General features: G+C 50.8%; 1 protein-coding gene across 2 annotated transcripts in view; it reads right to left on the bottom strand.

Moving 5' to 3' along the window:
• Positions 1–745: 745 nt before the first annotated feature.
• Positions 746–15628, bottom strand: part of LOC144806772 (uncharacterized) — a 155157-nt gene continuing 140274 nt past the window's right edge. For both annotated transcript variants that reach the window (XM_078673000.1, XM_078673001.1), the window contains one exon: positions 746–3972. In XM_078673000.1, coding sequence (XP_078529126.1) covers positions 2540–3972 — 1433 coding nt within the window. In that variant the 3' untranslated portion in view covers positions 746–2539. The remainder of the gene's footprint in view (positions 3973–15628) is intronic.

The following is a 15628-nucleotide window of genomic DNA, read 5'->3' on the forward strand; positions in this document are numbered from 1 at the left end:
CATTTGCAAATAGGTACGGGTCCTTTGAAGAATGGAAAAACAAATATTTTTAACAGTAGGCGGCTGTCCCACGGACCGCACTGTCTACTCTTAAAAAATTAAACGAATGCATCCCATTATCCTTTAAGGAAAACGGGCTGCATTAAAAAAAAAAAAACAGACTGCTTTATTAAAACCCAATCATAGACATGGTGGTCTGCTGACCTCAGCAGGCTGCCATCTCTGTGATGGTTGTGATTCCTAATGGGTCTCAAATTGCGACCTACCTCACTAATATGCATGAGGTAGGTCTATTTGAATCTCGCTAGCAATCGCTAATGAAACTCAAAAGAGTTGCTTTCATACATTAGGAATTCCGATTTCCAAATTGCGACTCATAGAGAATCGCAAATAGGAAATCGGTATTCCTGATGCTGGTACATCCTGCCCTAAGTCTTGTTGTATTTTGCATTCTTCGAATGAGATAAGCAAAAAAGAACTGGGATGAAAAAAGAAATAAAAAAAAAATCAGTCTGGACACAGTACTTACTCCTTACAAGAGGTAAATTAAGTTATACCTGGCGGCACTAATAGATAAGGGGCTGCTCAGTGGGTTAGCTGATTTGCAGTTGGTTGTGGCAGTGCTCTTCACTACCGAAGCCTGAGCTTACAGAGTGACAAAAAAATAAATGTGAGTCCTATAGGAGGGGATCTTAAATGCACAGAATGCTGACTCGAACCCATTGCAATGCAAGATACAGCAGGATTTATTGAGGAAAAGAGGTCTACATACATCTGCAATAAACACAGTTCAACTATTAACTCTTAAACATATGTGATAAAAGGTATGATGTGAAGGGAAAAGAGCCCACGTTTCTTTCTGCAGCTCCAACGGTAATCACGCACCACAAAGAGCGAGCGGCACCTGGGCTGAAGACGGAAGCAAGTCCGTTCCGAGAGGCGAGTAGGGACTTTGGCATCTGTGAATAGGGGTCTGTGCTGAGAGCCCTGGCTGTGAGCTAAAAGTTGTTTGACGTGTAAGTAGTAGTTTAGTGTGTGTTTTGTAAGGCGGTGTGATAGCGTTGCGGCTGTGCCCTCATGTAATGGCGTGAGCGAGGTGGTAAATGAATCCTATATTCGGTTGATACAATAGAATCAACTAGCAGTGAGAAAGACTCAGCACATTTATAAAGAAATAACACGAGGATTTGATTGGTTACCGATCATATCTCCTTACATTCTTGTATGGCTGCTCGCAATCACGCTTCACAGGTGACCAGAGCTGCAATTACAGAGCCCAGGTCTAGGCCGGGAAGATGACTCATCTGAATGATGCTGCCTCACTGGGGACATATATGCCTTAGCATGCTTGCGGCAGGGTCAGAAATGACTTCTCTAAATAAATTTAGCACAGGCATACCATTATGAACGGAGTGCTTGCCTTTTGAACACTTTTAGCTGGGACTTAAACATCAGTATGCTGTACATCGTGCCCTTAAATACCGAACAATGCTAATTAGTGCATGGACTTTTAAAATAAATTAATCTGCAAGGCGCGGATCATGCCCGGAGAGCCACTGCTGCCTTTAAAGCCCTGCAACCTTTCTCAGAAACTAGTGCAGCAAACAGCATGCGAAGAAGAAACATGCTGCACAATTTGTGACCCTCGGCAATCTGTTACCTGCCGTTTAGGCGGCACGCTGCAACGTTCTCCACTCTTCCACGGTGGTATGTGGCTAGGCCCAAGATCTGCTCTCTGTGCTCCTTCACGCAAGAGATCTTTTTTTCCACGCTGCTCGCTTTTTAAAAGCAAGAGCTGCAAATGGTGCCTCAGTGATGTATGCAGTGCATGCGCTTCGCAACGGAGTTTGCGCACTCAGGGTTATTACACTAAATGTACGCTCCCTACAGGGAACCCTGGCCATTAGGAATTTATGACTATAAGCCCTCGCTAAGTTGCAACATTCCAGTAAAACTTACTTTGGGGTAAGCAGGACATAAGATTGTTACAGTGAAAATGGATCTAGTTTGTATTTATTGGTGTTGTAGAAACGTTCATTTTGAGTGAAGTTCCTGGCATAAACTGTGCAGTGATAGGGTTCAGTTTAGTGTGTATTATTTGGTGCCGTTGCATATGTGCCTTTCGAATAAAGCTCTTCTCTCACCCAGTGCAGCGATGAGGCCTCTCACTGGAGTGTAAACTTCGGAGCTGTAGAAGATGTGCCTTACCAGTAAAGCTCTTCCCACACCCAGTGCAGCGATAATGCCTCTTTCATGTGTGTACACTTTGATGCCATACATGGCCTTTCTTTCTAAGAAAAGGGCTTGGAAGACACTTTGCAGTGATATAAGGTTTCTCTCCAGTGTGTTTGGTGTTACAAGATTTGACTTTTGATTTAAGCTCTTCTCGCACACAGTGCAGTGAAAAGGCTTCTCTCATGTGTGTACGCTTTGATGCCGTACAAGGGATCCCTGATAAGCGAAGCGCTTGGAACACTTAATGCAGAGATAAGGCCTCTCTACTGTGTGTGTTCTTTGATGCAGTACAAGGGATCCCTTATCAGCAAAGCACTTGGAACACCCTGTTGCAGTGATAAGGCTGCTCTCCGGTGTGTGTTCTTTGATGCAGTACAAGGTAAGACTTACGAGAAAAGCGCTTTGAACACTCAGTGCAGTGATAAAGCCTCTCTCCTGTGTGTACAATTTGATGCCGTACAAGGGCGCTCCTATCAGCAAAGCGCTTGGAACACAGAGTGCAGTGATAAGGCTTCTCTCCTGTGTGTGTTCTTTGATGCAGTACAAGGTTTCTCTTCTGAGAAAAGGTTTTTGAACACACAGTGCAATGATGAGGCCTCTCTCCTGTGTGTACGCTTTGATGCTGTACAAGGGTCGACTTACGAGAAAAGCGCTTTGAACACTCAGTGCAGTGATAACGCTTCTCTCCTGTGTGTACGCTTTGATGCTTTACAAGGGTCGCCTTATGAGAAAAGCACTTTGAACACTCAGTGCAGTGATAAGGTCTCTCTCCGGTGTGTATTAGTTTGTGCTTTAGTAGATGCGCCTTTTGACGGAAGCTCTTCTCACACACAGTGCAATGATAAGGTTTCTCCCCTGTGTGTTTTCTTTGGTGCTGTAGTAGATTTGCCTTTTGACTGAAGCTCTTCTCACACATGGTGCAGTGAAAAGGCTTTTCTCCTGTGTGTATGCGTTGATGCTGAAGAAGAGTTTTCTTTTGAGTGAAGCTCTTGGCACATACAGAGCAGTGATAAGGCCTCTCTCCACTGTGTGTTCTTTGATGCCATACAAGGCTTTTCTTATAAGCAAAGCGCTTGGAACACACTGTGCAGTGATACGGCCTCTCTCCTGTGTGTACACTTTGATGCCGTACAAGGCCTTTCTTATAAGCAAAGCGCTTGGAACACACTGTGCAGTGATACGGCCTCTCTCCTGTGTGTAAACTTTGATGAGGCCTCTCTCCTGTGTGTAAACTTTGATGAGGCCTCTCTACTGTGTGTAAACTTTGATGAGGCATCTCTCCTGTGTGTACACTTTGTTGAGGACTCTCTCCTGTGTGTACGCTTCGATGAGGCCTCTCTCCTGTGTGTACGCTTTGATGAGGCCTCTCTCCTGTGTGTACACGTTGATGCCGTACAAGGCCTTTCTTATAAGCAAAGTGCTTGGAACACACTGTGCAGTGATAAGGCCTCTCTCCAGTGTGTGTTCTTTGATGCTGTAAAAAAGTTCCCTTTAGAGTGAAACACTTTTTACACGTTCCGCAGGGATATGCCCTGAGGCTGGTGTGTCCTTTTTTGTGCCTCAAAAGAAGTGTCTCATTGATAAATCCTTTGTCACACACATTACAAGCAAAGCGTCTCTCCCTCATGTGCATTCTGTGCCGTTTCTTTAAGTAGATATTTTGAGTTATATTCATCTTGCCTCCGGAACCTTTATGGCTTTCTTTTCCATTAATATTTTCTAGATGTGATTGTTGTTCTGCAAAATAGAAAAAACATTGAAAATTAAATGAAGAAAATATTTCTTGAAAAAGCTGCATTGATATAATATGGAGAAGTGAACAGTTACAATTCAGGGGAAAAAAATGGAAGTTCTAGGAGAAAGAATCACACTTCCCTTTGAGACACAAATGGTGGCTAGTCCTCCTACACAAATTGCGGTGACCTAGTCCTGCAGCAGGAGCATGCTGGGAAAGCAAGTGATTCACAAGAACCACTTTTCGACATGGGGTTTCTGGTTGGCTAGGGTAGGCACTTAAGCCAGGCAGAATCCACCACTCTAGTCAGGGTAAACCAGATACACACCTGAGATAATCTGCGCTCACCCTCTGGTAGCTTGGCGCAGAGCAGGCAGAGCATTTGTGCAACACACTCGCGCAGCAACACTGTGAGTAAACCACAAAAGGGAATCCACGCAGGGTTATGTAAAAATAAATTCTATATTTTAAATCAAAGAAGACCAAAATGACTCAAATCACACCGTTAGTGCAAATAATGCAGGTTTGACAGAGAAAAACACAGATTACTATGAAAACATAGGTCACAGCGCACCTGAGCTCCTATTACACTTCATACGGTAACTGTCTTGAACGTGGTTGAAGTGATTGCATTTAGAAACCAAACGTACGGCGCAGGAGCACCTACTAAACGCTAAACAGTAACTGAGCTTGAGTCTTCCAGAAGTTCTCCTCTATGGACAGCCCTGCGCCATTCTTGAGGTCATCTCCAGAGCAGAGACAATGCTGAACAAGAAATGCCCCTCACGCTCTTGCGAATTTGGAGCCCGCTGGGGCCGCCCGAATCGCGTCTCTTTGCCCAAGGGAAACCAAGCCACCCGTGAAGGGGAGCAGGGCAGCTTTACCACTCTTCTGGACCCAACCCGCCTCACAGTACCTTTGTGGGTGCATGGTCACTGTCCTCAGGGCATCTGTAACTTGCTAACAATGTTGTCAACCAGCGTGGAGAGCTTCGTGCAGTATACGCGTTAAAACCAGAGGGCGAGGCTGGCTGGAACGAGCCTCAGAATGCTGGCCCGCCGCATGTTACAGAACAACGTGTCGTCGAAACGCCTGCCTTGAAGGCTTTGTGCAGCTCCTGTAGCTCTGCAGCCTTAGACGCTGCACTGTACCATCTCAGAGCAGTACAAGTCTTCAGGGGGCTGTTCCTCGAGTGTCACGACCAGAGGGGCCACACTAGTTTATTCTTGGTGGCATCTGACGGTGGCGATATCTTGCCAGACTCCGGGGGTGAGGTTCACAATACAATTCAGTTGCAGTGAACACGCTGGCTCAAGGACATGTTTGTTTCTCTGGTAATGCCTCCAGGCGAAACAACGCTGTTCACGCTGGAGAAAAAACGCTCACCACATGCTGGTTTGTAAAACATTGAACACTTCCCTAGAATGCACAAAGGCCCTCCCTGGTCAGAGCGCTGCACTGTAGTCCCATGGTGCACAGTCCTGTAATGCACAAAGTTTTACCTTGGTGCAGAAGGGAGCACTGGCGACATGCTAGCCCTTGTAAAATGGGCTCACCCAGCAGAAGTCTTGGAGAAAAGAGGCAACAAGGTCTTTGATGGCCCTGGGATCTCGAGAGAACAGGGGGCAAGCAAACAAGCCCTTGGAGAGCACATTCGGGGCACAAAAGGAGGTGGCAGGCAGCAGACAGCACATACAGTTAGGTTGCAAATTGGTAGTCCATCCTGCAGCCCAGCTGCAGCAGGTCAACACAACAAGGCAGTTAGTTGAAATGGTTGTTGCTCCTGACAGCACAGCAGTCCTCACGGCAATGAGCAGTTTGTAGTGCCCACAGTGTCTGGCTACCAGTCCCAAGAAGCGTCTAAAAACATGGGATCAGAGCTCCAGTACATACACTCAAAAATGTCTTTGATGAACGGGTGACTTCAAATGAACCCTCAGAAGTGTGCAACAGTCCCTTGCAGCCCATTCCTGGCTCCAGACAATCACTAGGGGGTAAATCAGCCCTTTGAGTGAGGACAGGACAGAACCTATTCAAATGTAAGTATAAACCACCTCTCTCCCAGCCCAAGAAGACTATCAGCATGCAGATGTATCCCCTGTCACACCCAGCCCCGTCCATTGGGAAAGTTTGGTTGTCATGACTCTTCCAAACATGATAGTTGCAGGGGGTTCCTCTGTGGTTGAGTGAGGGGGTCAAACAGTAACCTCTAAGAATAGAGTTCAAAACACCTTCGAGGTCGAGCTTCCCCAATGTAGAATGCTGAACAGCTTTCTTTAGAGTACTCATGAGGCGTTCTACCAGACCATTGGCCTGGGGTCAAAGGGGAGTGCTTTTTTTGATTCTTTATATTGAGGTGATTTCGAAAGTTTTTGAATTCTTGACTATTAAAAGGTGGGTCGTTGTCAGATTTGAAGATTGCAGGTACAAGTCATGTCTCAAAGATGCCATCTAGGTTTTGAATAACCCTGCTCATGTGTAGTGCATGAAAGATCTTCTACCAACCGAGTATTGATCAACAATAACTAGAAGATAATGTCCATTATCCAGAGGGCCATAAAAAATCAATAGCAATTCTCTCCCAAGCATGATGGGGCAATTCTGATATAATCAAAGGTTGCTGACTAACTTGAGATGAAAGACAGTTGCATATGTGACAAGTCTTCAATTCTTTTTTGACCCTTTTGTCAAGATACAGAAACCAGACTCGATCACGGAGAGCAGTCTCAGAGGCAACTATTCCTCGATCTCCTTCTTGGGCAAATTCAACTACTTGTTCTCAGAGACTTTGGTTAATAACAACCTGTGTACCTTGCAGAATGAGGCCTTCCTGCGTTACTGAAAGTTCATCTCACATTTCTGAACTTCATATACTCGCTGTCATTAGTGAGAGGTCTAGAATACTGGTTACACAAGTTTTAATCTTGACATGCCACTACCTTGGCAGTGGCAATTTGCTCTAAAGACATGGCAGTTGGTGTACTCGATTTCACAATAAATTTGATGTAATCCTCCACTGTCTTACATGGGGTACGAGGGCATAATCAGCCAGTTTCTGATCTTTCCCTGGACGAAGAAGAATCATTTAGTTGTAACTCTTGTGACCTCAAACCCCAATGCTCAATTCGAAGAGGCATTTTTGCTGTGGGATTGCCAAATACCATCAACAATGCTTGGGGATCAGCACCTAATGTGAAGGGCTTTCCATACACAAACACATGGAAATCATTCACAAGCCCAAACCAGTGCCACACTTTCTTTCCCAGGGTGCGAGTAAGCACGTTCAGTTTGTGACTGGCTCTTATTGGCATGTACCACGATATGTCTCCAGGCATTTTGCGTTCCTTTGTGCTGTGCAAAGATTGTGTCTAACCCGACAGGGCTAGCATCAACTACAACCTCTGTATGGAGATTGGGATCAAAATCGGGCATTTCGGGGGGCGTGGCCAAGACGGCAAGCATGGCGGACGTGACTTGAGCGAGCTCCGTCCCGCCGCTAGATATCCTTTCACTTATCCTGCGTAGTCCCGACCCTCCTCCGCCCAAAAGTGTGTGGCTATCCGCGGGTGCAGGAGGGGACGCCCCGACGGCGATTTGGGAGCCCTGGAGACTTGCTTTCTGCCTCCTTCAGCCGTGTGAGCCGGGACGGCGGTGAGGCCTGCGTTGGGCGCCGGAGCCGGGGCCCAGATTTGAGGGCAGCCCGCCCGGAAGTGAGGAGACACCGGGAGCACAGGGGCGAGAGGTGCCGCCCCCACCGTGAGGCCTGTGGAGCCGCCGCCGATGATCAGCTGACTCTGCTAGGGGCTTGGCGGCAGGTGAGGGAGCCGAACCGGCGGACTGCAGGAGGCGAGGTCGGAGCCCGGACGGCGATTGTGGAGGTAGGGGGTGGCCGTGTGTTGTGTGGCCTAGTGGGGGAGGGAACGCTCCTCTGGTCGTACCCAGTCCCATTCGGCGGCGATTTCGGGCTGCGGGGCTCAGGAGCCTTGGAGCAGGGGACGGTAGTTACATCCAGCGGTACTGAAACCAGCTCTCTGGGGCCTGGGTACCGGAGTGCCTGTGGGGTAAGACCCACCCTTCGGCGGTCGTGCCGGACCGCGGTGGGGGATACTGGCTAGGAGAGATACTCCCCACGAGTGACTGTGCGACATCCAGCTGGTGCCTCGGCCTCTGCGCGGGGAGGCGCGGTGAAAGGCCTGAGCCGCCCCCAGTGGCCCCTGGGGCAGAGGGACTGAACGCCTATTGAAACGCAGTCTCCGGCAAGTGGCCCCGATACATTGGCTTGACCCTGGGGTGTGTGGCGGCGAGGAGTAACTCCATTGGCACAGTACTCTTGACAGGACATAAGCGGTGCCGCGGACCTCGTCGGGCCAGCTGGGGATGCTGATCCTTGGCCAGAGCGTGGATAGTGGGGACAGCCTATAGGCCCAGGCTTCCCTTGCGGACAGTTAAAGGGCCCCGCGAGCGCAATGACGAGAGGAGGCAACAGCGGGAACTCTTCAAAGCAGGGCCCGATGGATAAATTCGCGGGGCCGAGTGGGGGCGCCGGGCCCCTGGAGGACACCAGGGCTCAGGACCAGACAATGCGGCACTGATGGCAGCAATTACGCAATCGAGGGACATGCTGGATGCAAAGATAGGGGCGGGCGGGCGGAGCAGATGTTACCCTGCTTCGGCAAGATCTGCGCAACGCGGTCGCCCGTATCACGGAAACTGAAACCAGGATCACGGAGGTGGAGGACGACGTAGTGATCCTCAAGAAGAAGGTCGCCGCCATGGAGGGGATCCAAAAGGGTCTGGCGCTGCGGGTGGAAGACGCAGAAGGACGGGCCAGAAGGAACAACTTGCGCTTTGTGGGCTTTCCGGAGGATTGTGAGAAGGGAAATATGGAGGCCTTTTTGACGCAGTGGCTAGAGGGATGGCTTCCGCCGGACTCCCTTTCGCGCTGCTTCGTCATAGAGCGGGCGCATCGTGCACTTATCCCGAAGCCACCTACCGGGGCTCGTCCCCGTGCTGTGATCGCCAAACCGCTCAAACTCCCATGACAGGGACACCATATTACGACAGGCTCGCGCCAAGGACCCTCTCATGTATGACAACCATAAAATCCTGATTTTCCCAGACTACATCAAACTGGTCCAACAGCAGCGTCAATCCTTCACTGCAGCGAAAGCCCGTCTACAGGAATTGAAAATTCCATATGGCCTGCTCTATCCGGCCCGTCTGAGAGTGGTATTTCAATCTCGCACTCAATTTTTTAACTCTCCGGAGGATGTGTTTGAGTGGACAGACGAAACAGTGCGTGTTAAGGTACATACCCCTCCGAGGAGGGGCTCGGATTCGTCATCCACGACGGAGCCCAAGAAGACGCCTCGCAGATCGCGCAGCAGGAGCAACTGGAGGTTGCGCTCGCAGAAGCGCCCGCCTCCCCAGGAGGAGACGGTGGAGGAAGCTGAGGCGACAGATTCTTCCCCCCAGAAGTCTTGAGACCCTATACCGCATTGTCCTTGGCTACTGTTACAGGCCCGAGGGGCCGCTGAGGCTCCATGATGGTGAAGGGCATTCCACTTGAACAGCTACTACATGAATGACTGTTTGTGGGTGGACTATGGGTCGGGGGACGCTCGAGAGAGAGCGGGCCTTCTCCCGGAATTCGTTCCCACGTGCTGGGTGGGGGGTTGTTCGACACTTGGTGGGTAGTTGGGAGGGATCCATTGGTGTAGTGGGTTTCCGGCCTCCCGTTGGAGGATCGGGATCGCCTGCGCCGCGACAGGTACTTCAATGTTGCTGAGGTATGGGGTGGGGGGATGGTGTGGGGGTTGTTGGCACAGTTTGAGGCGTGGGAGGTTAGCGGGGGGGTAGGTTGGGGTGGGGGGGTAGGGGAAGTGTTGAGGGGTGGTGTGAGAAGTTGGCCTGATGTGCAGTGTTCACTATTCTAGTGATCACTATATATCAGTCCAAACAACCCTTATTGATGATTGGTTGTAAGTCAACCTTATAGACCAGCTATCCTAGTAGCATGGATACGAGCAGTCTAAGGCTAAGACTCTAGAGGGCGTGTTAAGCCAGCTGTTTTACCATCACATTACCCCTTGAACACCCAGTGAAAGGACACCACACAAGTGTTATGAAAATAAACAGTGTATTTATTAGAATCACAACAACCCTGTACTCTTTATGAGGGCAGGGTGCTAGGCACACAACAAAACTCTTACGAAAATACTTAAGTTAGCACGTTATACACAAATGCCCGAGGGGCACGAAAAACCATATACTTTAAAAGTGGAATGCGAAATTACTAGCAGGTAAGTACAGTACTAATAGGCTTTGGAATCGCTAGGACTTGACTATAGAATCGTTAGATTACTTCTAGGAGACCTAGGGGACGCGGGTGCAGAGTGTGCACTCTCACGCGGGATGCGGGACAAAGTCTATGGAAGCTAGTAAAGGCAAAGTTAGTGTTCACGGGCGAACCCGACCTGGTAGGGAGAAAACGACAGTGGATCCTGACCCTAGGATAGTGAGGCTATGCTGGGACACCGAAGTGCCGAAGTTACCTAGCCCAGGGGCTGCAGCTGCATAGGTCTGAACAGACGTCGGGAATCTCGTTGCCGGACCAGGAGCCCGGAAGAAGGAAGTTGCTGGCAGGCGACCAGTGAAGGAAAGTTCGATGGATCCAAGCCTGGATCAGGGAAGAAGAAAACCTGAAAGCAGAGGGGACCAAGTTCTTGAATCACTAGCCAGTGATTAAGTGGGCACCAGGATGGCACCGGGCGAAGTCACCGCAGTCAGGTGAGTGGGCGCTGCTGGGCTCTGCAGTCTCTCGGACCAGGAGGCGTTGTCGGCGACCAGGATGGAGGTGCGAGCTGTCCCACGAAGGTTCTTGCTGTCGACGTCGCTGGACCCAGGATTGGGCAACAAGTCTTGGCAAATGCAAGGCCCACGCGGTGGACCTAAAATTGCGTCTTAGCCGGACCAGGAGGGTCCAGGGTACTTCTCCGATGGAGGGAAGCAAGGGCCAGTCTGGAGCAACCAGACTAGCAGCAGTGATGTCGTCGGGCGTCGTTCAGAAGGCCACAAGCCAGCGGGCTAGTAGCCAAACAACGCGGTGAGCAGCAAAAAGCAGAAGGGCCCCACGCAGATCGTGGAGATGCTGGGAGGCTGCACTTCGGTGCTGGAGCTGCTCAGGGTCGGGGCTTCTCGGACCCCAAAGCACTCACCAGGAAATTACTCGGCGGGCTTGCTGTGCAGAAGTCGTGCAGTCTTGAAGATGGCCGGTCCCTCGAGGTCTCGTCACACCCACGAATCTCAGCGTGACTGATGATGTAGGTAGAGGTCAGAGGTGCCAGGGAAGCCGGTTCTCGTCGAGCTGGGCAGTCTTGATCCGGAGGAGAGACTTGCAGCAGACCGCAGTGTTCTTTAAGATGGTGCCTGCGGATGCAGGGTGACTACTCCTTAGTCACAAGGGAGAAATCTTAGGAAGAAGTCTTGAGTTCCTTTCGTGGAAAGTAGTTTCAGGATTCAAAGATGATCTGATTTGGAAGGGGGCCAGTTCCTACCTTTATCCTGTAAAAAGGGGCTGGCACGCGACTAAGTCCTGCCCTAGGGGTGGGACTAGGAGGGGGGTGGTTACACCCACTTCCTTGGCGGGCTTTTCCCCAGCACAGGGTCTGGAGTGACCCTGGAACTGGTTCCAGCCAGCCTATGCACAGTGAGCACCGGGGTGCCACGTGCAGTCACCTTCCTCTGAAGCCCTGCCTACCTACAATACACAAACCCTGTCTGGGACGGTGCTGGCACCGCCCCTGGCAGGAAACCCTTTGTCCTTATCTCCTGCTCTGGGAGGACTCCCAGCAGCAGGAGGGCAGACTTGTGTCTCGGTGGCAGCATCCATTTTGTGGATGCTAAGGCTCTGTCTGATTTTAACCGGGGTTAGGGGTTACATACATGTCGTGTCCCTCTAGAAGGGTGGAATGCTAACCCCGTCGCCAGAATTGGCGAGGGGTTAGTATTCCAATTCGTATGACACCTTACTCGAGATGTTTTGATAAAGCGATACCAGAGTTGGCATATAACCGCGAGGATTATAATGCACTTAAGTGTATATGGTATGCGATATCATGGAAACGGCTAAGGGATGGATCCCGAAAGCCGCAGACAGGCTCAGCTCATGCCAGAGCACCATCTCACACGATTCCAAGCACTCTGCCTTCAGGATTGTTAAGGCCTGCCATAGGAGTGACTGATAGGAGATCTGTGTGTCCATTTTAGGGTTAGATATAGGTATACTATATCTAAAGCAAAGGGTGAGTACACCACCTTGCCCCAGCTGTCGTGCAGCCAGTTGTGTCAGATTTGGATGGCCAGCCAGGGGTGGCATAATACATGCTGCAGCCCCTGGTAGGCCCTGGGTACACCTATGCCCTGGGTACCTAAGGTACACTGTACAGGGACTGATAAGGTGACTCAGTATCCAATTAGATATGTACCTAGGGTACATGGAATCCATTTTACAGAGAGAGCAGTAGGCCTGAGGTCCTGAATAGCAGGGCCTCAGGTCAACTAAGTCAGAAAACCAGCAAAACACCAGGCAAAAAGTTGGGGGCAACCATAGTCAGGGATCTACCTTCCTACATAACCCCCCCCCCCCAAACGAAAGGAGATAAGGCTAGCCTTGCCAGGTAAGCCTATATTGCCTGAGTGGCCATATAAGGAAGTACCAGCACTGGCATGGTTACCCCCTACCTCATGGTCCACTAAGCAATCCCTCACCCTAAGGGTGTCTGAGGGTCTCCACCATAGGGAATCTCTACCTGTGGTGTGTTTTGTCAAAGGAAAAGGCTGGTGCTGAGATGGAGTACTGAAGTGAGGCTCCACTAATTTTGGGCTCAGCTTCCTCCAATCATCATCCACCATAGAGGCCTTTCTTTCCAAGACTGAGTTGTTTTGGGCTCTCAGGGTCAACCTCTGGCTACCTACAGCTGGAGGTTGGGTCCCTCTGTTTGGCTTACTGGAGGGACAGGTCAGGTCTGGGGCCCTCAGGTCCCAAGTTTGGCTGTGCCCAGCAGTGTCCAGCTGGGGGAGGTCCCTAACTAATTTTAAGGGGGATCCCTCAGGAGTGTGTTTTATTTTCACTTGGCTAGGACTACTAGCTTCAGTGCCCTTAATCTGCTGATTGGGGGGTTCTTTTGGACAGGGGGCCCTTTGGGGTCCAACACTGGCCTCCCTGACCTCTACAGCCCTGGGCTGACTGAGGCAGGGTAGAGAGGGGCAGGTTACCTGCTCCAGACTGGGTCCCACCTTGGAAGGGTCCACTGACATCAGGGGTTCTGCCAGGCTAGGCCTGACTACCTCTGGGGCAGTTTCTTCACAAGGGGTCAGATCAGTTCCCTAAGGAGGCTGATCCTTTCCTAAAGTCTGGTGGGAGGGAGATTTCTCTTCCTCCTCAATACTCTCTGTCTGAGTGGAGTGATCCATAGTTTCAGGCTTCACAACACTATCATCTGTCTGAGTTTGAGCTGTGGCCATCACAACTCTCCCAACCTTTTCAGGAGGGGGCTCAGTTTGGGTGTGGGCTGTGACCATCACAGCCTTTACAACCTGTTCTGGGAAGGAAGTTGTAGGAGAGTAGGGTCTGCTATCCTATGGTCACCCCAAATTTTTGCTTTTTGCTTCACTGGTTTTCGACTACTGAGGCTGTGGGCCTGCTAATCAGACCCCCAGCCTGCTGTTCTCTCACTAAATTAATGACACATGTGCTATAGGCACATACCAATTGGAAATGGACTCCTTGTCAGCCCCTGTAGAATGCACTATAGGTGCACAGGGCATAGGAGCCACTAAGGCCTACCAGGGGCTGCAGCATATCTTTTGCCACCCCTGGCTGGTTCTTAAATTGACACAACTGGCTGATCACTCAGCTGGGGTAAGGTGGTGTACACACCCCTTGCTTAGATATAGTATACCTATGTCTAAACCTATATCTGGACACATGTAAACCTGTGAGCCACTCCTATAGTCAGGCCTCACCAATCCTGGAGGCTGGGTGCATGGTTTTATGTGAGATGGAGCTCTAGCATGAGCTGAGCCTGTCTGCAGCCGTCGGGAACAAATCCCTAAGCTGTTTCAGGATAATGCCATACCATATACTATTAAGTGCCTTATAATCCTCGCGGTTATTTAGCAACTTTGGTTTGGCTTTATCAAAACATGTCGTGTAAGGTGTCATACGCTTTGGAATACCATCCCCTCGCCAGTTCTGGCGACGGGGATGGCATTCCACCCCTCTAGAGGGGTAAGACATGTTCCTTTACTAAATGCGGTTAATTTCTCCAAAGACCTTAAGATCCACAAAATGGATGCCTCTGCCACAGACAAATGTCTGGACCCCTGCAGTTGACCGAAACTCGACCAAATGGGTCCTGGACAAAGGGTTTCCTGTCACAGGAGGGTGTCACCGCCCTCCAGACAGGAGATAGTGTATTGTAGCAGGGAGGTTTGAAAGAAACCAGACCCTGCCTGGGGCGCACAAGGCTGCCCCTTGCATAATCCGGCCAAACCGGTTCTGGGGCACTCCAGCCCTCGTGCCAGGGCGGCCTGGATCAAAGGAAGGGGGTGTATCCACCCACTTCCTGGGTCCCACCCATAGGAGGGGACCTAGCAGGTAATCACGCCCCCCAGATTGGAATAAGAGTGGGAGCAGTGCCAATGCACATCAGATTTCCTGGAAGAAACATTTGAAACGAAACTCTGGACCCTTGGACCTCCATCTCAACGTGGAAGCCCGAAGAATCTCCCTTGTGGTCAAGGAGTGACCACCCTGCAGCAGCAGGCACCATCCAGCCCTCGACGTCTACTTAGTTGCAGTTCCCGCCGGAACTCGAGCGACTGAGATCGACGAGATCAAGCTTGCCTGCCTTCCAACAGCCCGATCCACAGTCCCTGCAGAGCTGAGACCCGTGGAGGCGACCGGAAGCGTGGGGCACGCCATCTTGAATTGACCACGAGACGCTGACCGTGCAGCCCACGAGTGATCCTCGAAGCTGTGCACCGGGGGTTGAGAAGCCCCCACCCTGAGCTACTCCTGAGCCGAAGTTCAGCCCTCCACACTCGACGAGTGCTGCGTGGGGCCCTTTGGCACTATTTGGCTCAACGCGTTGGCCTGGTCACTTGCCAGCTGGCTAGTGGTCCCTGTGCCGACGAACTACCTAAGAAGACTCGTGAATCTGGTTGCTCCAGATCCACACCAGCTCCCCTGAAAAGGAGCCCCGACTCTGACCTTCCTGGTCCGAGTGAGAAGCAATCTTCCGATCCTGCGTGGATTGCTCTTACCAAGGCTTGTTTGCTCCAAACTTGAAGCCGACTGCACCGACGGTGAGAGCCTGCGTGGGACAGATCGTGACCTGCTCCTGGACGTCGCAGATGCCCCAGAGCCCACGTGACAGCGGAGAGAAGCTCCTCGACGACCACCTGATTGCGCCCGACATTGCCTGGTTCCGTCCTGGTTCCACCCTGGTCACTGCTGAGTGACCCAGACTCTGTCCCCTCTGCTTTCAGGTACTCTACAACTTGAGTCCACCCTTGGACTCCACCGGACACTTCATCTTTAACCCGCCTGCAGCCCTTTCAGCTCCAAGCACCAAGAGCCTGCGTGTCAAAACC

Source organism: Lissotriton helveticus, chromosome 1_2, assembly GCF_964261635.1.
Source record: "Lissotriton helveticus chromosome 1_2, aLisHel1.1, whole genome shotgun sequence".
In the NCBI taxonomy this organism is placed as follows: Eukaryota; Metazoa; Chordata; class Amphibia; order Caudata; family Salamandridae; genus Lissotriton; species Lissotriton helveticus.